General features: G+C 37.5%; 3 protein-coding genes across 4 annotated transcripts in view; 1 reads left to right on the top strand and 2 right to left on the bottom strand.

Moving 5' to 3' along the window:
* LOC136847703 (uncharacterized) overlaps window positions 1-22,897 on the top strand; it is a 423,779-nt gene that overhangs the window by 334,050 nt on the left and 66,832 nt on the right. The window lies entirely within an intron of this gene.
* LOC136847702 (uncharacterized) lies at window positions 1,754-6,702 on the bottom strand. Its single transcript, XM_067119550.1, has 7 exons — window positions 6,434-6,702; window positions 5,807-6,039; window positions 3,690-5,570; window positions 3,267-3,559; window positions 2,882-3,064; window positions 2,470-2,725; window positions 1,754-2,327 (listed from the first exon to the last, which is right to left on the bottom strand). Exons 1-7 carry the CDS (start codon window positions 6,444-6,446, stop codon window positions 2,169-2,171), a joined length of 3,018 nt encoding a protein of 1,005 aa, XP_066975651.1. The 5' UTR covers window positions 6,447-6,702; the 3' UTR covers window positions 1,754-2,168.
* On the bottom strand, window positions 13,922-18,531 carry LOC136847701 (uncharacterized). The gene is made up of 7 exons (XM_067119549.1): window positions 18,385-18,531; window positions 17,458-17,726; window positions 16,535-17,260; window positions 15,778-16,058; window positions 15,320-15,502; window positions 14,693-14,951; window positions 13,922-14,274 (listed from the first exon to the last, which is right to left on the bottom strand). Exons 1-7 carry the CDS (start codon window positions 18,431-18,433, stop codon window positions 14,110-14,112), a joined length of 1,932 nt encoding a protein of 643 aa, XP_066975650.1. The 5' UTR covers window positions 18,434-18,531; the 3' UTR covers window positions 13,922-14,109.

Genomic DNA, 22,897 nt, shown 5'->3' with positions numbered 1-22,897 from the left:
CCAATCGCGCCCATTTCAGCGAGCACCTGAAATAATGAAAAAGAACATCCTTGCATTTAGCGATGGCCGAAGAAGAAAACCACCGGAAATGCATACTTCCGGAATGTAACCTTTTCCTGACTATTTTCTGTTTCTTTTTGTGTATCTTGTACACGGAAACATTTCCTCTTGGCTGAAATAATTTGCATTTTGCAAACCTTCCAGCGTCGTCAACGAGCGTTATCACGGCAACTTCCCATGATATATAGCTTCATGTGGCTGCGCAATTTTAATGAGCATTATCACAGTACTCAAAATCTTCGAGGAAAATAATATATGGTTTTTAAAGATACTGAAAATAAACAGCTTAAAAATATTGATACTTGCAGACATAACATTTCTACAACAGCTGCGAGTAATACCACCAACAGGTGACCCAAACTGCTGCGGAAGTGAGATAGGAAGGACTCGTGTTCTCTGAATTACTTCCTGACAGCAGTTTCCTTCAACATCTCAAGTGCTCTGGGTGCGTAGCCAACCTTGAGTTAAGATTTGATGGATCCTTGTATTTTTTATTATAGCATCAGGGACACTGAGTCATTTAGCCAAAAAGGATTGCTGACTTAACTGGGAATGGAAATATCCCACGAAAGTTAGTTTACATGATATAAACTTAGGATCCACGGCTCCTTAAGTGAAAACTGAGGGAGTTCAGATTTGCAATTTTACTTTCAACTGCCCAGAGGGAAATATTATCCTTGTATCATAACATCCTCAAAACCCTTCTATAGTCTCAACTATTCTTGAGCATTATTATTATTATTGAGACAAACTCCTGAATGTAACAACTAAATTTTCATCAATGAATAATATTAATGTTCAACTTTTTATTAGATATTAATGTTCTTTCTGGCCAGTGCTATTGAATAAAAAATTTAAGACAGAAGTTACTATTAATATCTGCGAATATTTAATGTAAAGAACCTACAGAGGATAAGAGGATAATTTATAATTTTAAACGACTGTTCTGAAGACAAAGCTCAGCGCATCATTTCTCTTATAATCATTGTGAGGCGAAAAGCAAACATGAAAAACGCGTTGCCATTTCTTTCTATTTCTGCCATTTTGGGACTTTGATGGACAAAGTTGAATTGGGCAAATGGGACGAACAAAAATCCTCTCTCTCTCTCTCTCTCTCTCTCTCTCTCTCTCTCTCTCTCTCTCTCTCTCTCTCTCTCTCTCTCATTTTTTATGAATCAGTATTAGTGATGAAACTGTGCTATCAAAATCTGTGAAATTATTTCATAAATAAAACTAATTTGCACAAAAGCAAACATGACGAAGGCATTTCTAGCAGGGAATCTTCGCATTATGTCTACTCTATAGAATGGGCTTTTACGTGGTTTAAAAGTTTAAGGGGAAACTGACTGATTTATAGTCTATTTCTATCTACGAAGAGAGAAAAGAAGATTTAGGTGCAGCTCATGTAGTTAGTTAATAAGAAAAATCCTAATTCAAGAACCAGGATTTGAAAGTTACCTTCTAGGCCATCCTAAAGCGGGAACAATTTGAAATTTGGATGCTATGTCCAGCAGATTTCTCATAAGTCATCTCTTTTTCCCTTTCTTTTCCCCTGCCGCTTTGAGGGTTAGGAAAGCAAATAATGAACTCCTGAATTAAGTATATGCTGCTTGTATCCCAGTGCATAACTACCTTTATGAATTTCCGTAAACAAGTTAAGTAGATGAAATTAATAAAAGAAAAAAATCAGCTCTAAAGTTTATTCATAAATAAATGAACAATATTTTTTAACAGTGGGTGTAATATAAATAATGGACAGAGAAACGTGAGTGTGCGTAAATTAAAGTGATTAGAAACAGTTCATTAGTTTGAACATTTGGCAGCTTCAGTGCTTAACATATGATGCAATATCACAGCTAATCAAGTTCTGTCGATGAATTATACATTAAAGATGAGATCGGTCAACGTGGGTAATTGATGTTCTCAATATCCAGCCTAGGCTTTATTCTTCAGTTACCAAAATAATTGAGCATCTTGGGGTTTGCCTTGAATGCCAGATCAACTGAGCATCGCGTTTATATTTTTTTTATTTTATCCAGATCAACTGGGTATCTTGACGTTGCTTAAAATGTCCAGATCAACTGGATAACTAAAACATGTTATTGCAGTTAATGGGAATTAGCTCTTATCCATTCCAGGTAGTGAGCTACATCGACATAAACACCAGGGATACCCACTTTGCCACAGCCAATGCCCCATGATACCAGACCCACCAACTGAGCATGGCCATTGTGCCCAGGGCATACCAAGGGACCGCCACCATCACCCTGTAGAGGAAGAAGAATAACTTAAATTAAAAGGTCATCCAATGAATGCTCTATAGGGTTTTACAGTGTCATTGCATTTGTAAGCATTATCATTATTTCGTCTATAATAAACAAACAAAATTACTACACTTCATCCTTGTACCTCGCAAGTATCTCGTCCTTCCTCGCCACCTGCGCAGATGTTGCCTTCGGGGAGTGAGAACGATGCGCCCAAGCGAGTGAGCCTCAAGGCTTTTTGGCACTGTAAATGAGACAAGACTGGAACCTCCACTTCCTTCAAAACCCTTTGGAATTTCCCTCCATCTCCGTGGGCATCTTTACCCCATCCAGTGGAATGGCATCGCTGACCGATGAAGCTGTCGTATTTCTCAGGAAGGCACACCGGCGAGATGTGCGGGCTGATGAAATAAAGAATAACCATTATCATTATGTTATAATCAAGCTGGTGGCTCGGGTATCAAACTTGGATTCTCGAGGTCCTATGAAAAATATTCTTAATGTGAAAACTCATCTGATACATCAATGTGTTCCTAAATATGAGTTTCAGAACTTACTTTTTATCAAAATCAACGGAGTACTGTAGTGTCAATAGAGCGATATCGTTCTGGAGATTACCAGCATAATACTCTGGATGGATGACGACTTCTGATACTGGAATTTCAACGTGTTGATAAAATTCTGCTGCTGTAGTTACATCCCAGTCACCCATGCGGATGATCATGGTGTTTGAGTGCAAGCTGTGAAAAAATGTACATGAAAATAAATAAGCAACAGTCCTGCAATTGGCAAGGTATTCATTATAACTATATATTACACGGTCTACTGAAGAGTTTGTATTGGCATGTTTGCATTAAACACGCGCCTTACTTCAGTTATCTTGTAAGTAGCATGTAGTTATTATTAAGCTAAGGTAAATCGACCAACATTTCAGCAATTTACCCTTTCACGCAGTGAGCCGCTGTTAGGAGATGTCTGTCAGATATAAGAACTGCACCACACACATAAACACTCTCGCTTTGATCAAGTTTCAAAATGGCTGCTTGCCAGGGGTACTCGGCGAACTCGGAATCATCATTCACAAAAGATGGATTTTTCACTCGACCCAGAAGACCAGCAGCATTACTTTTTCCACAAGTTTGGTGTTTTTTACGAGGAGCATAAACAGGGTTTCTGCAGCACACGTGGTGGGATTCACATCCAGTTAGTCCAGGGACATAGCCTGAAAACTGGCGCTGAAATGAAAGATCATGTTGATCGAGTAACTTACAATAACATAAATATAATCAATATCCTTTTAATTATGTAGTGTCAGTATTTTAGGAAATATTCATTACCGTTAACAGATGAAGAATGGAAATTTACCTCTTGATAGTCCACATCATCATGGGCATGAGTGTCAGTTGTGAGTATGTCTCTTTTCTGACGAGACTCTTCCCCGCTGTCAGGAATGACAGTCTCAAATTCAGGGGCAATGGTTGTGGTGATCTCGGTTTCTTCTAGATCTGTTGCATTTGAAAGGATTTCTGAGGCCCTTGAACGTGCGTCAATAAGTTCTCTAATGTCAATGGAAGAACGACGAGGAATAATATCACCAATAGGGCAAAGGTGTTTGGCAACACAGCGACATCCTTCTTGATATCCGGGTGTGTTCTCTTCAATGATTGATCCAGTGAATGGACGGGTTTGTACAGCTGGAACTCCACTTCCTACATTTATTGTTGACTGGAATTCACTCCCGGTTACATGACCTCCAAAAGATGATTGCTGGATAACTCCAGTAGACACTGACGGGATAACTTTAGATGGAATGGTTCCTGATCCAAATACTCCTGAGGAATGGAACCCATTACTACTGGTCTGATCTCCAAATGTACCCCCTACCAGACCCTTAAAAGGTGGGATATTTCCACCAGACACAGAAGATCCAACTCCATTAGAAATTGTTTGGAAGACTGAACCAGACTGTCCTGAAGACTGGAATCCAATACTGCTAACATGGCCTCCGAAAGATGATTGCTTGATATCTCCAGTAGACACAGATGGGATAACTTTAGATGGAATGGTTCCAGATCCAAATAATCCTGAGGAATGGAATCCAGTACTACTGGTCTGATCTCCAAATGCACCCCCTACTTGACCCTTAAAAGGTGGGATATTTCCACCAGACACAGAGGATGCAACTCCATTAGAAATTGTTTGGGAGACTGAGCCAGGTTGGCCTGAAGACTGGAATCCAATACCACTAACATGGCCTCCAAAAGATGTTTGCTGGATATCTCCAGGGGTAACTTTAGATTGAAATGTTCCAGATCCAAATACTCCTGAGGAATGGAATCCAGTGCTACTGGTCTGATCTCCAAATGCACCCCCTACCTGACCCTTAAAAGGTGAGATAGTTCCACTAGACACAGCTGATGAAACCCCATTAGAAATGGGTTGGAAGACTGAGCCAGATTGGCCTGAAGATTGGAAACCAGTACCACTAACCTGGTTTCCAAAATTACCAATCGCTTGACCTCCAAAGGTAGCAGATGAAAAGACTCCAGAGGAGGCAACTCCAGCAGAAGTTGACTGCAAGATTCCAGAACCAGCTTGTCCAGTGGAGTGAAATCCACTACCACTGAACTTATCTCCTACGGGAGGTACAGTTCCAGCAGAAATGACTGAAGTAATGCTGGGCCCAGATGGAATGGTAGGTTCAGATTCTGGCCCAGTAATATGGCCTTCAAAAGGACTCTGAACAATTGTCTTACCAAAGGAAGGTATAGCACTTCCTGTAGATACAAAAACTGCAGAACCCGATGGGGCATTTTCTTGTACTCCTTGGTGAATATGGGTATGAGTGTGAATGTGCTGTACTACAGAAGATGGCTTTACATGTCCATGAGATACAGTGATATGAGAAGGGTTTGGTGCTTTATATGCAGGCTTTGGCGCCTCATATGTTGGTTCTGGTACCTTATATGTAGGCTTAGGGGCTTCGTATGTTGGGCTTATATGGTGAGTGTCAGGCTGAACTGGATGGGGTTTTACAAAGGATTGTGGATATGGTTTGGGTGGCACAAAGAAAGGCTTAATACCTCCAGCAGAAGCTTTTGAAGGTACAGAAGGATATCCATGCCCTTCCTTACCGTAATTATCATAATCAAGGGTCGCATAGCTGCTGGAGGTTAAAGAAGAACCAACAACAGGTGGAGGACCATAGTGAGAATCTACAGCATCTGGGTAGAGTTTCTTGTCGCACTGGAAATGCCGAAAGATAAGAAAAAATAGTAAGAAATTTGAAAAGGAAAGATGATACAAGAAAAATACATAAACTTATATGCCTAAATATTCAACAATACATTTCTGGGATGCTTGTTTGAAAGTAAAGAATTGACAGCTAGCTAAAAGAATATTATCAAAAGAATTTCTGGGTTATTTAATATTATAATCACAATAGAAATACAAAGCACGAATATCTTTAAACTAATACATACCTTGGTACCAATCCCAAGTGAGCATAGCTTTTCACTGAATCCCAGGAAGCGTGGCTCTCGGTCAGAGGGTTCCACTTCACTGCTGTTATTGCTTTCGAATGTGTCAAAACCGGACGTTGAATTTTCTGAGGGTGGAGAGGTCGAGGCATCCTCCACAGCACCCCATGACCAGTCTTCCGCAAAAGTTATTGGTAGGCTCAGAGCTGTTAAGAGCGCTAAGCTACTCACCAAACCTGTAACATCCAATAAAAAAAAATATGTGAATATCGTTACATCTTTTGTTGTCCTTTTTTTGCGTCCGTGGATATATATATATATATATATATATATATATATATATATATATATATATATATATATATATATATATATATATATATATATATATATATATATATATAATATGTATATATATAAGTGTGTGTTGTGTGTATAGTGAATCTGAGATGAAATATAGATAAAATTTACCACACAAATGAGAATTGATAACCGGAAAACAATTAAATTATCCTGAAGTACTCTCCGTGGTTATGAAAGCGATAATGAATCCTTAGAAAACCACCACTAGCAAACCAACTAAAACCCACAATTATTTCTTTATCGGATGAAATTTACAACTGTACTCACGTTTTAGTTTCATCTTCTCTCGCACAACTAAAAGCGGTGTGCCAAGGGGAAGTCGTCAGAAACGAGGGAGAAAGACTAAGTGAAAAGAGTGAATTTCCTTCCCGAGGGCACAATATGATCAGGAACCAAACACCAAAGAGACTGCGACCCCTGAACGTTTCCTCCACGTTTATATACCATCAGCAGCAACGGCTGAATGGGGTTTGCGAGGGCGGTCGCTGACCTTCCTAGGTTAGGATTCCCCAGGTTCACGACGGGCAACCACCTTCCAGGATCTCTCCCGAAGGTTAACTGACGATTAGACAGTTCCGAGGAATTTCCCCTGCGCAAAGCAAATGGAGCATTATCTCATTGGGAGTGTCAAGGTTACTCTCTCTCTCTCTCTCTCTCTCTCTCTCTCTCTCTCTCATCGTAAATACCCAGTAAGAGTGTTATTATAAGGTGAAATTTTACTGAACGCTTTTATACGAGAGGCCGCATATAAAATGGTTTTATATAGCCTCATGTAAAATTCGTCAGTAAGGAATTATGTTTACATGTCAGGCCATCTGTTAATTTTGTAAAAAAAAAAAAAAAATATCTTGTGCACAAAAAGCTTCTGTTAATTATTGCACTTGCACACAATATATATATAATATATATATATAGTATATATATATATATATATATATATATATATATATATATATATATGATATATATATATATATATATCTAGTGTGTGTGTGTGTGTCATATTCCGTGACATTTTTTTTATATTCACAAACTTTAGGCTACAATTTTCATTTAATATCAAATTAGTAACCTCAGTAAATACCGAAGGGGAATTTGTAAATGATAAGCGCTCTACCACCAGGTGGACTTAATCATTTTTGATATTCAGTCAACTACCATTAGGCTATCAAGAACCCCCAAAAAAAAAAAAAAATTTATATATATATATCGTTTAATATCATATCAACTATAACCTATAATATAATATCGAAGGGGAATATTACTTTTAGGGCATAGTTTTTCTCTTATACAGTTTTTCGTTAAAAGCAATTGCTTTAGTGGCATCAATAAGTTTCTTGAAAGGTACCATACCACGGTTTTTTCCGATTCTCGTTCAACTTAAAATACGCAGACTTCCTTCCATTTATTGATTTTTGTCGCGAAGCTGTTTCGATTTATCAAGTGACTACTACCATTCGGTATGAAGGCTATCAAGAAACTTACTGATGCCACTGAAGCAATTGCTTTTAACGAAAATATATATATATATATATATATATATATATATATATATATATATATATATATATATATATATATATATATATATATATATATATATATATATATATATATATATATATAGATAGATAGATAGATAACCTGATGTTACACACTTCGTCTAATTTGGTTAAAGTTTAAAGGAGATTAATTGAATAACTGCTTGAGAATAATAGTACACCACCTAACCGTAGGAATGAATAACTTTTTATCATTCTTGCCTCACAAAGAATTTAGTTGGGATTTTTTCTGGCATTTAGGTTGGCTGCGATTTCTTTTAACAAATTACTATATATCTGATCAAAGTTTTGTTCACTTTTGTTGAACAGAACCTACGTAACCAGGAGCATACAGTTGCATATATGCATATTTTGCCGCAGGTATTGAATATTTACCCAGTTTTATCAATACTTATTATGTAGACCGTCCCAAGTCCATGCCTTTGAGCATAATGGGATTGTACCCGTGGGAGTAAGCGAGGCAAAAACTATCACATAGAAAAATATGTCGTTGGTAGTGTTCTTATAGATTGCAAAAGCATGTGGCCTTTAACTATGGTCCATAACAATTACTGAGATTCTTCGCTTTTTCCATTTTAATTTCCTTTTTTATTACTGTATAGTTTGCTTTCTTAAGCAGACAATACGAGTTCTATGTTCCAGCAAATTCAAACAAACTAGAACCCAGGCATTATCTAAGCAGCCATTCCTAATGGCTATGACTCCCCCTCCCCTCCCCCCCATCCCCCCTCTCCTCCCCTCCCTAATTTCTTTCTCTTTATTAGCCCCTTTTTCCAGGATGCATCACACGTTCCCTGTCCTAGCACTCAAAACAAAGCCAGAACCATGAATGGTTTTTGTCTTCCCTTTCAAACAAATTACGTAATACTGGACGTATGTTTATTTATTCCAAGCACCGATTTCGTGGTCGAGTAATCGTGCAATTCAATGACTGCAAGAGCCCGCGGGATCGCTCGGTTTGGTGGGAGCATCAGAGGCCAAGGTAATACTGAACAGAGTTTGCAAAAGGCTTCTGTCTAGCAACACAATTGCACAAGCGGCTTTCGCGTGACTCCTTTCATGCTTGGCTCAGTAAGTCAGCGTGCTTTTTTCGAATGCTTGGTTATCATTGGACACTTGATGTAATTAACAATTAATGTGCGGTTTTAGCTTTGGCGTCTGGGCTCAGATAAGTAATAGGATGTAAATATTCATGTTTGATCACTTATCTGCTTACATCATGTGTGACGGAGAGAGGGAGAGAAAGAGAAAGTGGTCTTAGAATTCTTGTCGTAAAGAAAAATATTTTTGGGGTAAAACAGGGGACGGGGAGGGAACGCGAGTTTTTTCTTTCATCTTCGGCTCCCTTACCGCTTTGAAAATGTTAGATAAACAACACTCAATTTTATGGTTTAATTAAAACTCTGCATTAGTGAACGAAGGGTTATAATAGATAGCTCTATCAAATAATTCGATTGATGATTTCCATCCCACTTTAAACGTTGATGCCATCCACAGACATGTATTGATTATTCTGCTGTACAGTATTTGCTTTTCAAAATCGGCATGAGCTCGAAAAACTTGAAAACAAGCTTTCCAGCTTCTTTGATAGATTTCATTTTGAAAGAGACAAGCCTTAGTCGTCCACACAACCTTTTATATTGCATAGATATGATGTTTTGTAAGGTATTATGTCCGAAATAGTTGCTGTTATTTTTTCAACGAAACACTATACCGTCACGTTCTTGCTATTGTCCAGCTCTTCCAAGCTTGCCCTCTGCAAATATTACTTTAGGCAGTACTCACAGGAGCTTCTTCCCATGTAATGAGGCGCGGGAGGGGTCCGGGAATAACCTACATGAAGGCACGTGCAGCATATTATACAATAAATACGAGAGGATCTTCACAGCATTCCCCACTACGCTGTCCAACCTCCTCAACTTTTCCTCTTCAATTTTTGCATCTCATCCAAGCACTTTTTAAAGCCTAGATGTGACTCCCCGCGGCTCAACAAACTACCGGGGAAGTGGTGGCATTATTATTATTATTATTATTATTATTATTATTATTATTATTATTATTATTATTATTATTATTATTATTATTATTATGCAGAAGTATAAGATGTCAACTCATAACAAATGTTTTAAAATGGTGTTAACTAAGAGAGAGAGAGAGAGAGAGAGACAGGTGGGTAGATGTGTAAATGTCAAGAACCAAACGAAAGAATAAGGAATAAATGTGCAAGAAGGCTGTGGCGACACTAAACAAGAAATGTGGGGAGAAAGGGAGAGTGATTGACGACCTTGAGCTTTACTTGTCGAGGTGAGAAAATTTGGAAGTGGAAGCTGATGGTCTGAGAAGAGGGTGAGGAAGGGAAGGGGCAGGAGGAGAAAGAGGAGGCTGTTATGTCATTACATTCTCAGAACTTTTATTGTCCTCTCTCTCTCTCTCTCTCTCTCTCTCTCTCTCTCTCTCTCTCTCTCTCTCTCTCTCTCTTCAGGATAGCTAAATGTTATCAAGTTTCTGAACACTTCAGATCTCGACCCCAGTCTCGTTAGACCACGATATCCTTCAGTAATAATCAACAGCATCTGAATTTAACACATATAGTAATTTACACAGACCGGTAATTTCTGTGTGTTCCAAGTTATTGGATGGCAGTTCGTCATAGAAATGGTAACAATAAAGGGACTCCTTAATTTATCGCTCCGTAAAACTCTTAAAATAGATCGATTATCTATTCTTTTGTTGTTCGGAAACGACGATTTCCGTTTTCCTTTTATAGAGACATTTCTTTCAAAGCGTATCGATTCCTTACAAGGCCACCCGTCTCCATCATAGTACGTGATGTTTACCCTTTTTTATGAAGAAATAATGATTTCCGTCCCGGTGTTTTTTGACGTAATTCATATTTTTTGTTCTTCCTCTTGTGTGACCCAAATCTAAGGTAATGATACTAGTGAAAGTGAAAGTGACGAACCCCACTGAATCGGAGTTGGGTTATTCCCGGAATTACAGACGTAAAGAGAAGAAAATATTCATTCATTATTATCCTGGGATTCCTTTACGCAAGTTGGGGTTAGTCCTCGTGAAATTGAGCCTAGATCCCTCTCCTCTATTCTTATGCCTCGACCAGTGGGTTTATGGCGTAATCGTGGAAACCAACACGATAATTTTGCATATGTAGTGAGTAGTGTATTAATATTGCCAAAAATATTGTTATGCAAGCATTTTTGTTCTTTGGAATGGGTGAGTGGATGAGATAACGAAGACATTTGTTTATTTTTAGGGTGCATCTTATATAGGCGAATTTTATATTAGATACTTTCGAAGATTTGTGGGATGAGAGCGGGGGTTCACATCTGTAATCAATAAAAACTTGGCTCAGAGAAATTCACAGTCTCATTTAGTGCATAAAGGCCCCTTTTCACTTGTATGCATAAAAATCGTGAATGGAATAAGCACTGAACTGAAAAAGAGCAAAAAAACAGAGACATTCTTTTATTCTATAACAATTTCTTTCTAACATAGGACTTCCTACTTATAAAATCCCCCTTCCTCGATCTGTCTATCCATCTTCTGCCTGTTGGCTGGCTGTCACATCTGTATCGCTAACCTTGCACCTAAACCTGCTGTGATTAATGAAAATATGTTCGAAAGATTTTTTGGACTAAGAGAATCGATAATGTCTTAGCTTGCAAGCACTTGCTGTCCTTAAGCAAACGAAACATATGCACTCGATGCAGATTGTTTATGCTCAGTAGTCCCCTTCTTCTCGTCGTCAGTGACACTAATAGTCGTGACGCCAGATCATTTACAGTTAATTAACCAGCTCTTCTTCCAACATCGTCATCCTAAGTGTGTACTCATAATCAGGCTCGGAAAAAATCATTATGCGTTGATAGAAAAAAGAGAGGTGATTCGATGAAGTGGAAAGCGCATTTCAATTATGGAAAAATAAAGAAAATTAAAAAAGGGGAAAGAACAGAAGATAGATCAATTCACGTACTCACTAACAAGGCATAAACTAGCCTTTTTAACCTACTGGTTTCCACTAAAGAGTACAATTTTTTTTTTCACTTCACAAATCTACTCTCCCTTTTAGCAAACCTCCGGGGTCTTCTCACGTAGAGTGTCACGTTCACTCTGGTCGAAAGTGTTTCTGTTGCTGGCTTTTTTTTTTTTTTTTTTTTTTTTTTTAGTCTGCACGGACTCTTGCGCGAAAGTTGCTTCATAGTGCTAACAGGACCCTTTCATTTATGTACAGAGCCTTCGATTTTACTTAGTGCTAAGATCGGTACCCTTTCCTCTATATTAGAGTGTTGTAGTTTTGTGTCCCTGAAAACTGGTAGGATATAACTGAAGTACATTCACCTCTTAAATGATAAGGCAGGTTTTCAGCAATCAATCCCTAGCCTCGAAAAAAAAGATGGTTAGAAGAAAAGAAAACTCATCTAAATAGATGCTGTCGTTAATAATAGTTCAGGGCTTTATAAGCCTTGAAAATCAGATTAATTAGTGCCCTTTTATAGGGCAATTATATCATAATTCAGAGAGCTGGCAAGAGAAAGGCATAATGGTGCACTTGAAAAGAAATACAAAAAAAAGTAATTATTTTTATGATGAGACGCAAAATAGTTTTTCTCGCCCTGTGTTTCGCCATTTGAGTAAAGTAACTTATTTATAACCAAGCTGCTTAAAGCCATTCCCTAAATGTGATTAAAGTTGGTGTTTTCTTATATTTTTGTTTATCATTTATTGATTTTCAGTGACTTGAATAAATTCTTTACCTACCCAGTAAGTTTGCTTGTAAACATACATTGGTTACTTTGCTTTTCCATCTTCTTTTAGGGGGTTCATTTATTTACATTAGGTCAGTTTCTTAGGTTTTCAATGCAATATCAAACAGTCGCATCATTCCAAGGGGCCGGGCTTGTTAACCAAGATATTTTTTTATTATTTTGAAAGAATTAAGCACTAAGCCTCCTCTTCATCTCCTGCTATTGATTTTTTCCGTCGGTGATATTTTTTTTCCATAATAAAAATTTTTCTAATTCTCGGAAAATTCTTTTAGCGTAAAGCGTTTATTTTGATCATAATCATTGTTTGTCATATATAATGAATCATATTACATCAGAAGAACTGTATTTGTCACAGTTCAGTCTTCAGTGGGGATTCGTCATAGCCATGGTCAAGGTAGCATTAAGAAACGCTATTCGTTTTCCTATTTCAAGATTAAAAATAGTCATTTTCGGCCGAAAAGCAATCCACGCCCAGTTGATGTCATACCCTCCGACCCGCCCACCACATAAAAAGAAAAGTTTTCAACGAAAAAGCTACATACATATCTTTGTGCTTATATTTCCTTTCAGTTAATTGTAATATTTAGTACATTTCAATTTAACTGTGATGTTCTAAAAACTGTTGTTGAATGAGAAGCAAACCGTTTCTACTTTCCTGTTAAATGAAAGTCAAACGGTCTCAGGCGTATTGATTTCACGGGTTGTTACCTGTTGTACGGAAATCCATTCAAAATGCTAATTAAACGAAGCAATGACACGCTTTCCCTTTTAAATGCCAAGGATGTTTCAGACAATGTACATACATAGAACGAGAAAACAAATCGCTATTTGCAATATATATTCTTCATATTAAATGCAAAGACTGTGTACCTTGAAAAGTGAAAACATTCTAGACAATAGTTTATTTGAACCATAGCGCGGCTTTTGCAGATGTGACGACTCAAGCTTACAACATAATTGTGGACTCTGATACAATAACAAAAGCGTATCGCCCCTCTTATTTCTCAACCCAGCCTCCCTCCTCCTCTTCTTCTCCTTCTTCTACTATTACTTCTACTACAACTACTACTTTTACTGACAGAGGATGGTTATTTATAGATCAAACTCCATTGTAAACAACTGACCTGACAGTGCCATCTTAGTATCCAATGCAGTGGAGAAGATTAAATGCTTATTATATAAATACGTCCTTTCAGCTTAGAAATTTTGAAATACGTCAGTCTGAGGTTTTCCAGTTTTTACAATTGCCTCCAAATTTTTAAGCCGCAGTTTCGCCGTATATAAAACCCTTTGACGCCTTTGATGAGTTATGATAACTAGCATGACTCTGCCATCTTGGTATAAAAAGATCACATGAAAATCTTTAAATATAATGAACAGAAAACCAAAGGACATACAGAATGTTAGACTTCAAATTAAATAATTTATTTTGGAATAATGGCAAGATTACAATATAAAAAAAATTAACACTTGAGTACTGCATAATTTATGCTTACAATGAATCCTCCTGAAGAAGGAAAATCACTAAAGACTACGGACACTAAATGCAACAAGGAACAACATCGATGGGATACCCCGAGCGCCCTCGAGAAATTACTCAGGGAGCGTTTGTGATGGTGTGAATCCACTGAGTGTAATGCCCAACGTTCACGTAGACTCCTGGCACGCCGTACTGGCCACAGCCAATGCCCCACGATACCAAACCAACAAGCTGGAGGCTTCCGTCAGGGCCTGTGCAGACCAAGGGTCCGCCTCCATCGCCCTGAAAAAAAAGATAAAAGATACTGTTGACATTGACCTCAGTGAAGCTAGTCAGAGATAATTATGCTTTTAAGCATCTCTATATTTCTATCTAATCTTTGTAATAATTGTCATCATCTTCATTGGTGTTATCATTGTTAGAGAATTACCAAATACCGTACATATCGACTTATAAATAACATCTATTACTGGAAACATCATGTAGAATACAAACTGAATATTTGGCCGTGAGGAAAGTGCAAGATCGTTTGCCTTTACTCCAAGGCAAGCAAATGGCTTTGGTAAAGGCGAAGTATCTTGCATAACGTTGTTTCACTTTCCTCGTGTCCAAACACTCTGTGTATATCAACAGAATACGCATCTCATCGTACACCTAAATATTCGTGTATGTAAATGATGAAAGACAAAGCGGATGTTACCTCGCAAGTATCCTTCCCTTGCTCGCCTCCTGCACACACCATCCCTTGGTGCAGCGAGAACTGATAGCCGAGTCTCGTCTGCCGAAGTGCAGCCTCACACTGATGGTGCTCAACGACAGGCAGCTCGACCTCCTTCAGGATGGTCTGGAACTGGCCGTGATCTCCGAAGGCGTCCTTGCCCCACCCAGTAGAGTGACACCTCTTGCCCACGAAGTAACTGTATCCCAGGTCAGGCAAGCAGATCGGAGATATATGAGGGCTGTTGAGAGATAGAACAGGTGTGAGTTTATAAAGTGCACAGGTCATGAACTGGATTTGCCTTCCAGTTCTATCCTTATGTTGACAGATGGTATCAAAGAGGGAATGGATACTTTGGAAAGTATGAAATTCATGCATATATATATACATATATTGCATATATATATATATATATATATATATATATATATATATATATATATATATATATATATATGTATATATATATATATATATATATATATATATATATATATATATATATATATATATATATATATATATATATATATATGAAATACTACAAAACGTTGTCTTTCAAAATAACATGCATCGCATTCAAGAAAGCAATGAAAGATAACTACTTACTAGACATTGAAATCCACATAACTCTGCATACGTATGACGGCGATGTCGTTCTGCAAGTTTCCAGCGTAAAACTCTGGATGGATCACCACGTAGGCCACTGGAAGCTCGATGTGTTGGTAAAACTCGTGTTGACCCGATACATCCCAGTCACCAAGACGAATGATCATTTGCAAAGGGTTGATACTGTTGTAAGAGATGCATGAATCATTAGTTGTCTGTGGATAATTTAACTACTAATCCTTCACCATTTGTTAAACTCGGCTTCACAACCATCATTTTTAGTCAATTTTTATTCCCCCCATAAGCCATAGGTTGACCTAGTTAATTCGATGGCAGTGAAAAACAGAAACAACATGACAATCAACTATTAACTAAATTATGCCTCAAAGTACATTGCCAAAGAACAGCCTTAGGATCATTGGAAACTAAACTGACAGAGCATTGAGCATTCAACTTACTTGTTAATGCTATGAGCAGCCGTCAAAACATGCCTGTCATCAATGAGTGCACCACCGCTAATGTAGACCCCGTTAACGTCGAGAATAGCTACGTGCCAAGGGTACTCCCCGAACTCAGTGTCGCCGTTGACGTAGTGGGGGTTCTTGACTCGACCGACGATACCGCTGGATCGTCGTTGGCCGCAGACGGGCTGGTGGTGCACTGGCTGAGGGAGGGGATTACGGCAACAAACGTAAGCCGCGCCGCAGCCAGCCTGGCCTGGAGTGTATCTCAGAGTGCGCTAAAAAAAAAAAAGAAATGTTGTTTTAAGAGCTTATTCATTACCATGACGGGAAGGTAAAAAGATAACAGTAGACGACAGGAAAGAAAGCTGATCAGAAAAAAAAGTGCAGTTGTAAAGGCTATGTATCCTACAAGTAACTAAGCTATCTGAACTGGGTTACCGACATTAAGCTACGAACATACTATATATGACAGTGTATTTGGCTTGGAAATTGCATTTGGCGATATGACGATATGATCAGAAATTTCTATTGGTCATTTCGTTGTTATATCATGTCAAAAATTAGGTCTGATGTTCAGTTTTCAAATTGACCGAACCACAATACTGATTACTTTCATGACTAGGTCTGTTTTTGTTCAACGGGAAGGCAAAGAAAACATTCCGAATCAGAGCTTTGTCAATAAATAAGAAAGGTGGACCGAGAGGAAGATAGTAAAATTGTGATAAACTTTCACTTTCATTTTAACACTTACCGCCTCAGCATCGCTGGTTACACTGCCAGCCTCATGATGTCCATCTGCACGATGTCCACCTGTCAAGGTATCCCTCCGTGTGCGATTTCCAGCGTGAGCTTCAACTGCGGAGAAAGAATTCCCTAATCTGGAGGTGTTCTTCTCTTTAGTATTTTCTCCCCCCTGGTGGGTCTCTTCATCATCAGCCTCTGATGTGGAATTTGACCTGATGTCGGGATTATGGTTTCTAGCATCAATGAGATCGCTAATGTCGTTTGAGGAGCTCCTGGCGATGACATCGTAAGAGGAGCAGAAGGAGGCATGCACGCACGTGCACTCTTCACGGTATGCTGGGACAGGTGGTCGGAAGAGGGGCTCTTGACTGAGAAGTCCAGGAGAGGGCTGGAAGTTTCCTGTGAGGTCTCCATGAGGATGCGGGACGGGGTGGACATCACTTCCAGGGACATGATGGATGTGGGTATGGGTATGGTGGTGGATGATGGTAGGCTCAGCTTCATGCGCGTGTGGCGATGGATGGCTAGGTAACAGATCTTGATGTGGTCGGGGAGGAGACACGAAAGAGTTCTGGTTGATGGGAGGAGGATAAGAGTCGTGGTTGATGGGAGAATAAGAGTTGTGGTTGATAGTAGGGATGTTCACAGGGGCTGGAAACGATCCTGGAATAGGGATGCCTGGTCGGGTAACCCCATGGATACTGTTTGGCTTAGCCAGAAGGGGTTTCTTACACTGCAAAATAAAAATAATAAATTATATATATATATATATATATATATATATATATATATATATATATATATATATATATATATATTTATATATATATATATATATTTATATCTCAACAGAAGATTCATTACGAATTCAAATACATACTTCATTACATAAAAAAGGCACGAAAGAACACGTTCGAATCAATCACTTACGTTGATTCCAATTCCGATAGAGCATAATTTATCGCCCAGACCGAGGAACCTCGGTGCTGTATCGGTCTCACGATGTGGGTCTTCTTTGACATCGCCGGGGACATCAGACGACAAGGACTTGGAGTCGCGGCTCAGTGGAATGACAGGCGTGGTATCGAAAGACCTTGCCCTACTCGGTGTGGCGGGTGAAGGGCCGCGCCCGTTCCCCCATGACCAAGAGTCTCCAAGGACACTCGGCACCGTCAGTGCAATACACATGATTACAAGATCTGGCAAATCGAATGGAAAATACTTTTAAACTGTGCGGAAATTTTATATCAGTAAAAGAAAGTGTTTCTTATCGTATCCATTTATTGTATTAGTATCTTAAGTTGGAGAAAGTTAGATTTAAGTATGAACTATGTTACTTTTCGTATATTTGTACGTTTTGAGTTCTTCAATAACTAAAGCTTAGAGTAAGTCTCTGTTCGTAGCAGAACTAAATAGGAAGGAAATGCATAAAAACAAAATGATTAAATGACACTCGTTTTAAAAGCTTGTTCGATATGTTGCATTAATAGTACATAACTTTAAAAAAGTTTTTCCGATAGCATTCTTATCCTCAAAATTATATCGTGTCAAAGATATCAATTTAGATTATATCAAGAGGTACTAACAGTAATAATAATAGGCTCTGCAATTTTGCAACCAAGAGCATAATCTAAAAAAAAAAAATTATTTGCTTTGAAGGCACAGCACATGGCACATTTCTTTGTCGACTTTACCAGTCACTCATCACTCTGTTATTTAAAGCAACCTGTTCCAAATAAATCATTACTTGACAAAAATACTCCAATAATTCAAGTAAAAGTAAAAATATTGAATCGACGTAATTTATTTGAGTGGCACTTGAATAAAGCTCGGAATAAACAAAACCGTTTTACTTACGTTTAAACTTCATGTTAGATGCAGACGTATTCCGAACAAACTTAATCATTAAGTGAAATATTCGAGATGAATGAAACCAACAGAGGAGTTATCGTAGGAGAGCAGACATGAGCTCCGCCTCTCCAGTCGTTCTTAAACTACTGACTTGAGTAACCTCGCGCCAGGCTTCTTATAGGCAGGCGTCGCCAGCGGTGACCTTCCTCTTCAGGATTCCCCAGAATTGTTGCTACAGGGTCGTTAATTTTGTCGTTTTCTGTCGACCAGTATGGTAGCGTCAGGTTGGTGGAGTCAGCAGTCTGTTCTTTCTTCCTCTTCTTCCTCATTTGTGTTTGCGGCTTCGTCTTATTGCATATTTTTGTTTGCCTGTTTTGAGGTCATGCATAGTTCATTTTGTGCTTAAACCTAGTGGGTGTAATCTGTTTTTGTCTTTTATGTTTGAGGATGTCAAGATTTGATTAAGTTTTTCGGCTAGAAAAATTTTTTGTTTGAGTAAAATTTATGTTTAAAAACTTTCCTTGTTGAGGTGATCAAAATAGTTGCGCTGATGTGGGTCTTATGTGTTTTTCTATCCTCCTCTGTCTATATACACACACACTCATATACATACACACATATACACTCGTATATATATATATATAATATATATATATATATATATATATATATATATATATATATATATATATATATATATATATATGTATGTATATGTATATATATGTGTGTATGTATATTTGCACACAATCATATACTGTATGTATATATGATCTTCAGCCCTACACTAAAGTACAGCCTATACCTGTTGACATACATATATATATATATATATATATATATATATATATATATATATATATATATATATATGTGTATGTGTGTGTGTGTGTGTGTGTGTGTGTGTGTGCGCGCGCGCTTTTCATCATGTACAGACTATACTTTAGTGTCTGGCGGAAGCTCTCATTCGTTCTGATGTGCTAAAAAAAAAGGAAAAACCAAGAAAAGTAGTTTGCATTAGGTTAAGTGTAAGTACTAAACTTGGTTCCATTTTAAACTTTTGTCTCACTCTACATATAGAATAATGTTAGAGAATATGGAAATTGTACAGCTCCCACACATGAGTTTATTTTTACAGAAATAAAAATAACAGAGCCCTACAGGTCCCGCTTGAACTCCCACTCGGAACAGTCTTTCACATTATACAGAACTTATCTTTGTATGGAGTGTTATTATATCTCACGATGCTCTTACCTACTTTTTTTTTTTTTGTCTAATGAACGATCTCCTCTTCCATCTGCCATGGAATAAATCAACTCCTGTGTAATGAACTTGTCCTTTTAAACTTCCTCAGTACATGAAACTTTGATTATTACTCTCTAGGGTTCCTTAGTTGAATGCTGCCTCCATTCTTTTATCCTTTTAGTCTCGTCAGAGTCCTCAATCTCAAGGATACTTTTACGCGTATTTTTAGGATGTAGAATTCTCTCCACTTCTCCGTTTTCTTGAATCGTTTAATTTGCTCCTTTTTTATGATACTGGTTTGTTGTCGCTTAAGAGAAGGCCATCAAATGATCTTGTCATAAGCATTCATTCTGTTCTCGATCTTTCAGCCTTAAGAAAATGTATAACCTAATTTGAGTTCCCAAAAACATTTTCACCCATGTAACAGGCGAATATTTGTTAAGCCTAAGTTCTTGTTCCATTGGTATTTTTGTCAAAAGAACGAGATTTTACTTTTGATAAAAAATGGTTGATAAAGAAATTTGATATCTGGAAGATTAAAAGACGAGTGAATAGATAAACGAAAAATATGAAAAAAATAAAAACTCAAAAGCTTAAGGCTTGGCTTTTCTTTTGAAATTAATCTGATAAATATCCAAATAAATTTATAGAAAGTATGTAAATTAAAGTAAGTTATTAAGTTAGACAAAGTATAGAAATATTTCTATGGGAATTAACTGATGTTTCCATGTCAATTATCAAAGTAACATCAGAGAGTATTGCTGCCGTTCGCGTTCTTCTAATAAATCAATTAGATGTAAGCATTGCAATTCTCAGTTCTCAGTTACTACCAGTATTATTGAAAGTAGCAGTACCACTATTACTGCTGGTTGTGCTGTTGCAGTTATTATTATTATTATGTTAAGAGATTTTGAAGCTTAAGACCTCAACTGCACATTTAATTTCAGATTTTCTTTTTTTTTTTTGGAAAATATTCATTGCTTCTTGCAGAAAAATTTCATTTTCCATGAAAAAATAAGTATAAAAAAGCATATCTTTCTAACATTTATGATATTGTGTCTTGCAAATGAAAATCAGGTTTAACTTTCATATGAATGTAAATGCAATCGTTTCTCTTCTTTTTCATAAAGGTGGATAGACTGATCAAACTATTCTTTCGAGTTTTTTTGGTCGTTCTAAATTATCATCTTTTCATGTTTCACAACTCTTAACAAATTATAGTGTCATCGTTCATTATAATTAGTGGTACATTGCTCTCCCTTCCCAGTTCGTCCTTGACACATTTCAGAATGAAAAAATGCATATATGTTTGTGCGTTGTAATCTACAGAGGTGATCCGCTACCTAAAACGGAACAATGGACTGCCACGTTACCAACTTAGAATTATGCGTTATTTACCAACCATTCTGCAGACGCCAGTAGGCTAAAATTGTCTCAGAAATTGCAGTTCTGCGTACGAGAGGTATACTCTGTTATTAGAGATCAATACCTTTATTCCGTATCATGTCTGAATGGTGAATAGCAGTAATGTGACATCTTTCATAATAAGCACTCTTATTTTGAGTGTGCTTCCTTCAAGGTAGATAATGAAGGGGACGTATTTTCAACTTCACTGATTTCTATAAAATCATCGCCAGGCTACATAAAACAAGATATAAGTAGTGAACAAACTTTGAAAAAGATTATAAATCATTATTTATCAAACCTAAACAGGTATAAATTCCAATAGAAGTCATTATAGCTACATTGTACACCGATGTACCTTGCGCAGGTTGTTAGTTTTCTATCTAATGATTTACTTATATATATGAACCTGCTAATAAAGATGTGGTACTCGAAAATTTCGGATATATTCAATTATTTCCTTGCCGGCTTTAGGAGATGCGCAAGTACTCTGACAGGATAAAAAAAAAAAATGAAGAATGCGCAACACTCGCAAGTATAATGAACGCCTTGAAACTGTAGCAGGATGTCCTAATATCCTTAAGTAATGAGGATATGATTCATCATTCCCTTGGTAAACATGCCATCAGCGATATTACTATTGTTGACGAAAACAATATGGGCATTAGGTATTCAATGTCACAGGCAAGAGGTCAGCCGTGGTCCTTCCTCGATCGGTAGTCAGGACAACCCAAATTGAGTTCTCTCCTCTCTCTCTCTCTCTCTCTTATTGTTACAATAAAACCATTTTGTTTAATATTTGTGTATTAATCAGTTAACAACACTCCTCTTCTTGGATTATTGTTATTATTATTACGGAATAGTAATAACTAGTGTGTTATTTCAAATTTATTCATTCTGCATCCAGTTCAATTCAAAATGTTTAGGGTTTTGGTAAAAAAAATTGATTGACATTTGGAAGAACTTCCTGACTTTCACTTCATTGACATTCCTCTGAACACAATCGTAAGGAATAAGGATATGAAGTTTGGGCGGGAAAGATAAGGTAGAATTATGATGTGATCCATATTTATTTTACACAGAATAAGGAGCGATTTTAAAAGTAAAAAACTTCGCGGAATCATATTTCAATTCGCTTCACATAGAACGCGTACCCTTGTACCGCCCACCAAAAATTTATTTGGAATACAAATAAAAGAATCGAAGCTGATCGCTGCTAACGGTTTACTAATATGCAGTACTTTCTTTTACAATTTTTTTTTTCTAAATCAAATGGCGTCTTAGAGAGCGAATCTGAAGTAATCAACAGTCAATTGAGCATTTGAGCCCAGTAAATGGGAACAGTAAATGAAGTTTACGGATGACAAAAACATCCGAAAATCTCTTTTAATTGCGAAAAAAGAAACCCCGAATGACAAGGTTATTATTATTCTAGCTATCATAATTTTTTCAGAGGCTTGATAGTTTTAATGACCTAAAAAAATATATAGTACATTGTAACTTAGGCATTAAAAATTTAGTAACATAAGAGAGAAATGAAGGAGAGAGAGAGAGAGAGAGAGTGAGAGAGAGAGAGAGATTGGAGAAGGCTGAAAAAGTTAGAAAGATTATAATGATGAAAGAGCTTTCGAGTCACCCTTCCAAGGCAACAGTATAGTAAAATTGCTTTTACTTTTGAGGAAGTATTTCACAGGCATCCTATCTATTGTACTGGTTTCCTTGGCTGCCTCTCTGCGCAACTCCCTCATGGAAAAACGATAACCCCCTCCCCTTCCTCCTCCCCTCCCCTCCGCCTTTCCCATCCCTCTTCCCTCCCCCTCCCCCTTCCCTTTTCCCTTTTCCATGTTTTATGTGTTGAGACTGAGTATTA

Source organism: Macrobrachium rosenbergii, chromosome 17 (genome assembly GCF_040412425.1).
Source record: "Macrobrachium rosenbergii isolate ZJJX-2024 chromosome 17, ASM4041242v1, whole genome shotgun sequence".
Classification (NCBI taxonomy): domain Eukaryota; kingdom Metazoa; phylum Arthropoda; class Malacostraca; order Decapoda; family Palaemonidae; genus Macrobrachium; species Macrobrachium rosenbergii.
Note: the sequence above shows the minus strand (reverse complement) of the source record. Positions and strands in the feature narration are given on the sequence as shown.

What these genes read in the sequence shown, in the direction of transcription:
- LOC136847702 (XM_067119550.1), bottom strand. An exon ending in GCGGCTCACTGCGTGAAAGG is followed by an intron (nt 3,065 to 3,266) that starts GTAAATTGCTGA and finishes ATTTTTTCACAG; the next exon opens with CTTGCACTCAAACACCATGA. An exon ending in AAGGACGAGATACTTGCGAG is followed by an intron (nt 2,328 to 2,469) that starts GTACAAGGATGA and finishes CTTCCTCTACAG; the next exon opens with GGTGATGGTGGCGGTCCCTT.
- LOC136847701 (XM_067119549.1), bottom strand. Translation starts at nt 18,433, where the DNA reads ATGATTAAGTTTGTTCGGAATACGTCTGCATCTAACATGAAGTTTAAA. An exon ending in CTATCGGAATTGGAATCAAC is followed by an intron (nt 17,261 to 17,457) that starts GTAAGTGATTGA and finishes TTTATTTTGCAG; the next exon opens with TGTAAGAAACCCCTTCTGGC. An exon ending in TAACCAGCGATGCTGAGGCG is followed by an intron (nt 16,059 to 16,534) that starts GTAAGTGTTAAA and finishes TTTTTTTTTTAG; the next exon opens with CGCACTCTGAGATACACTCC.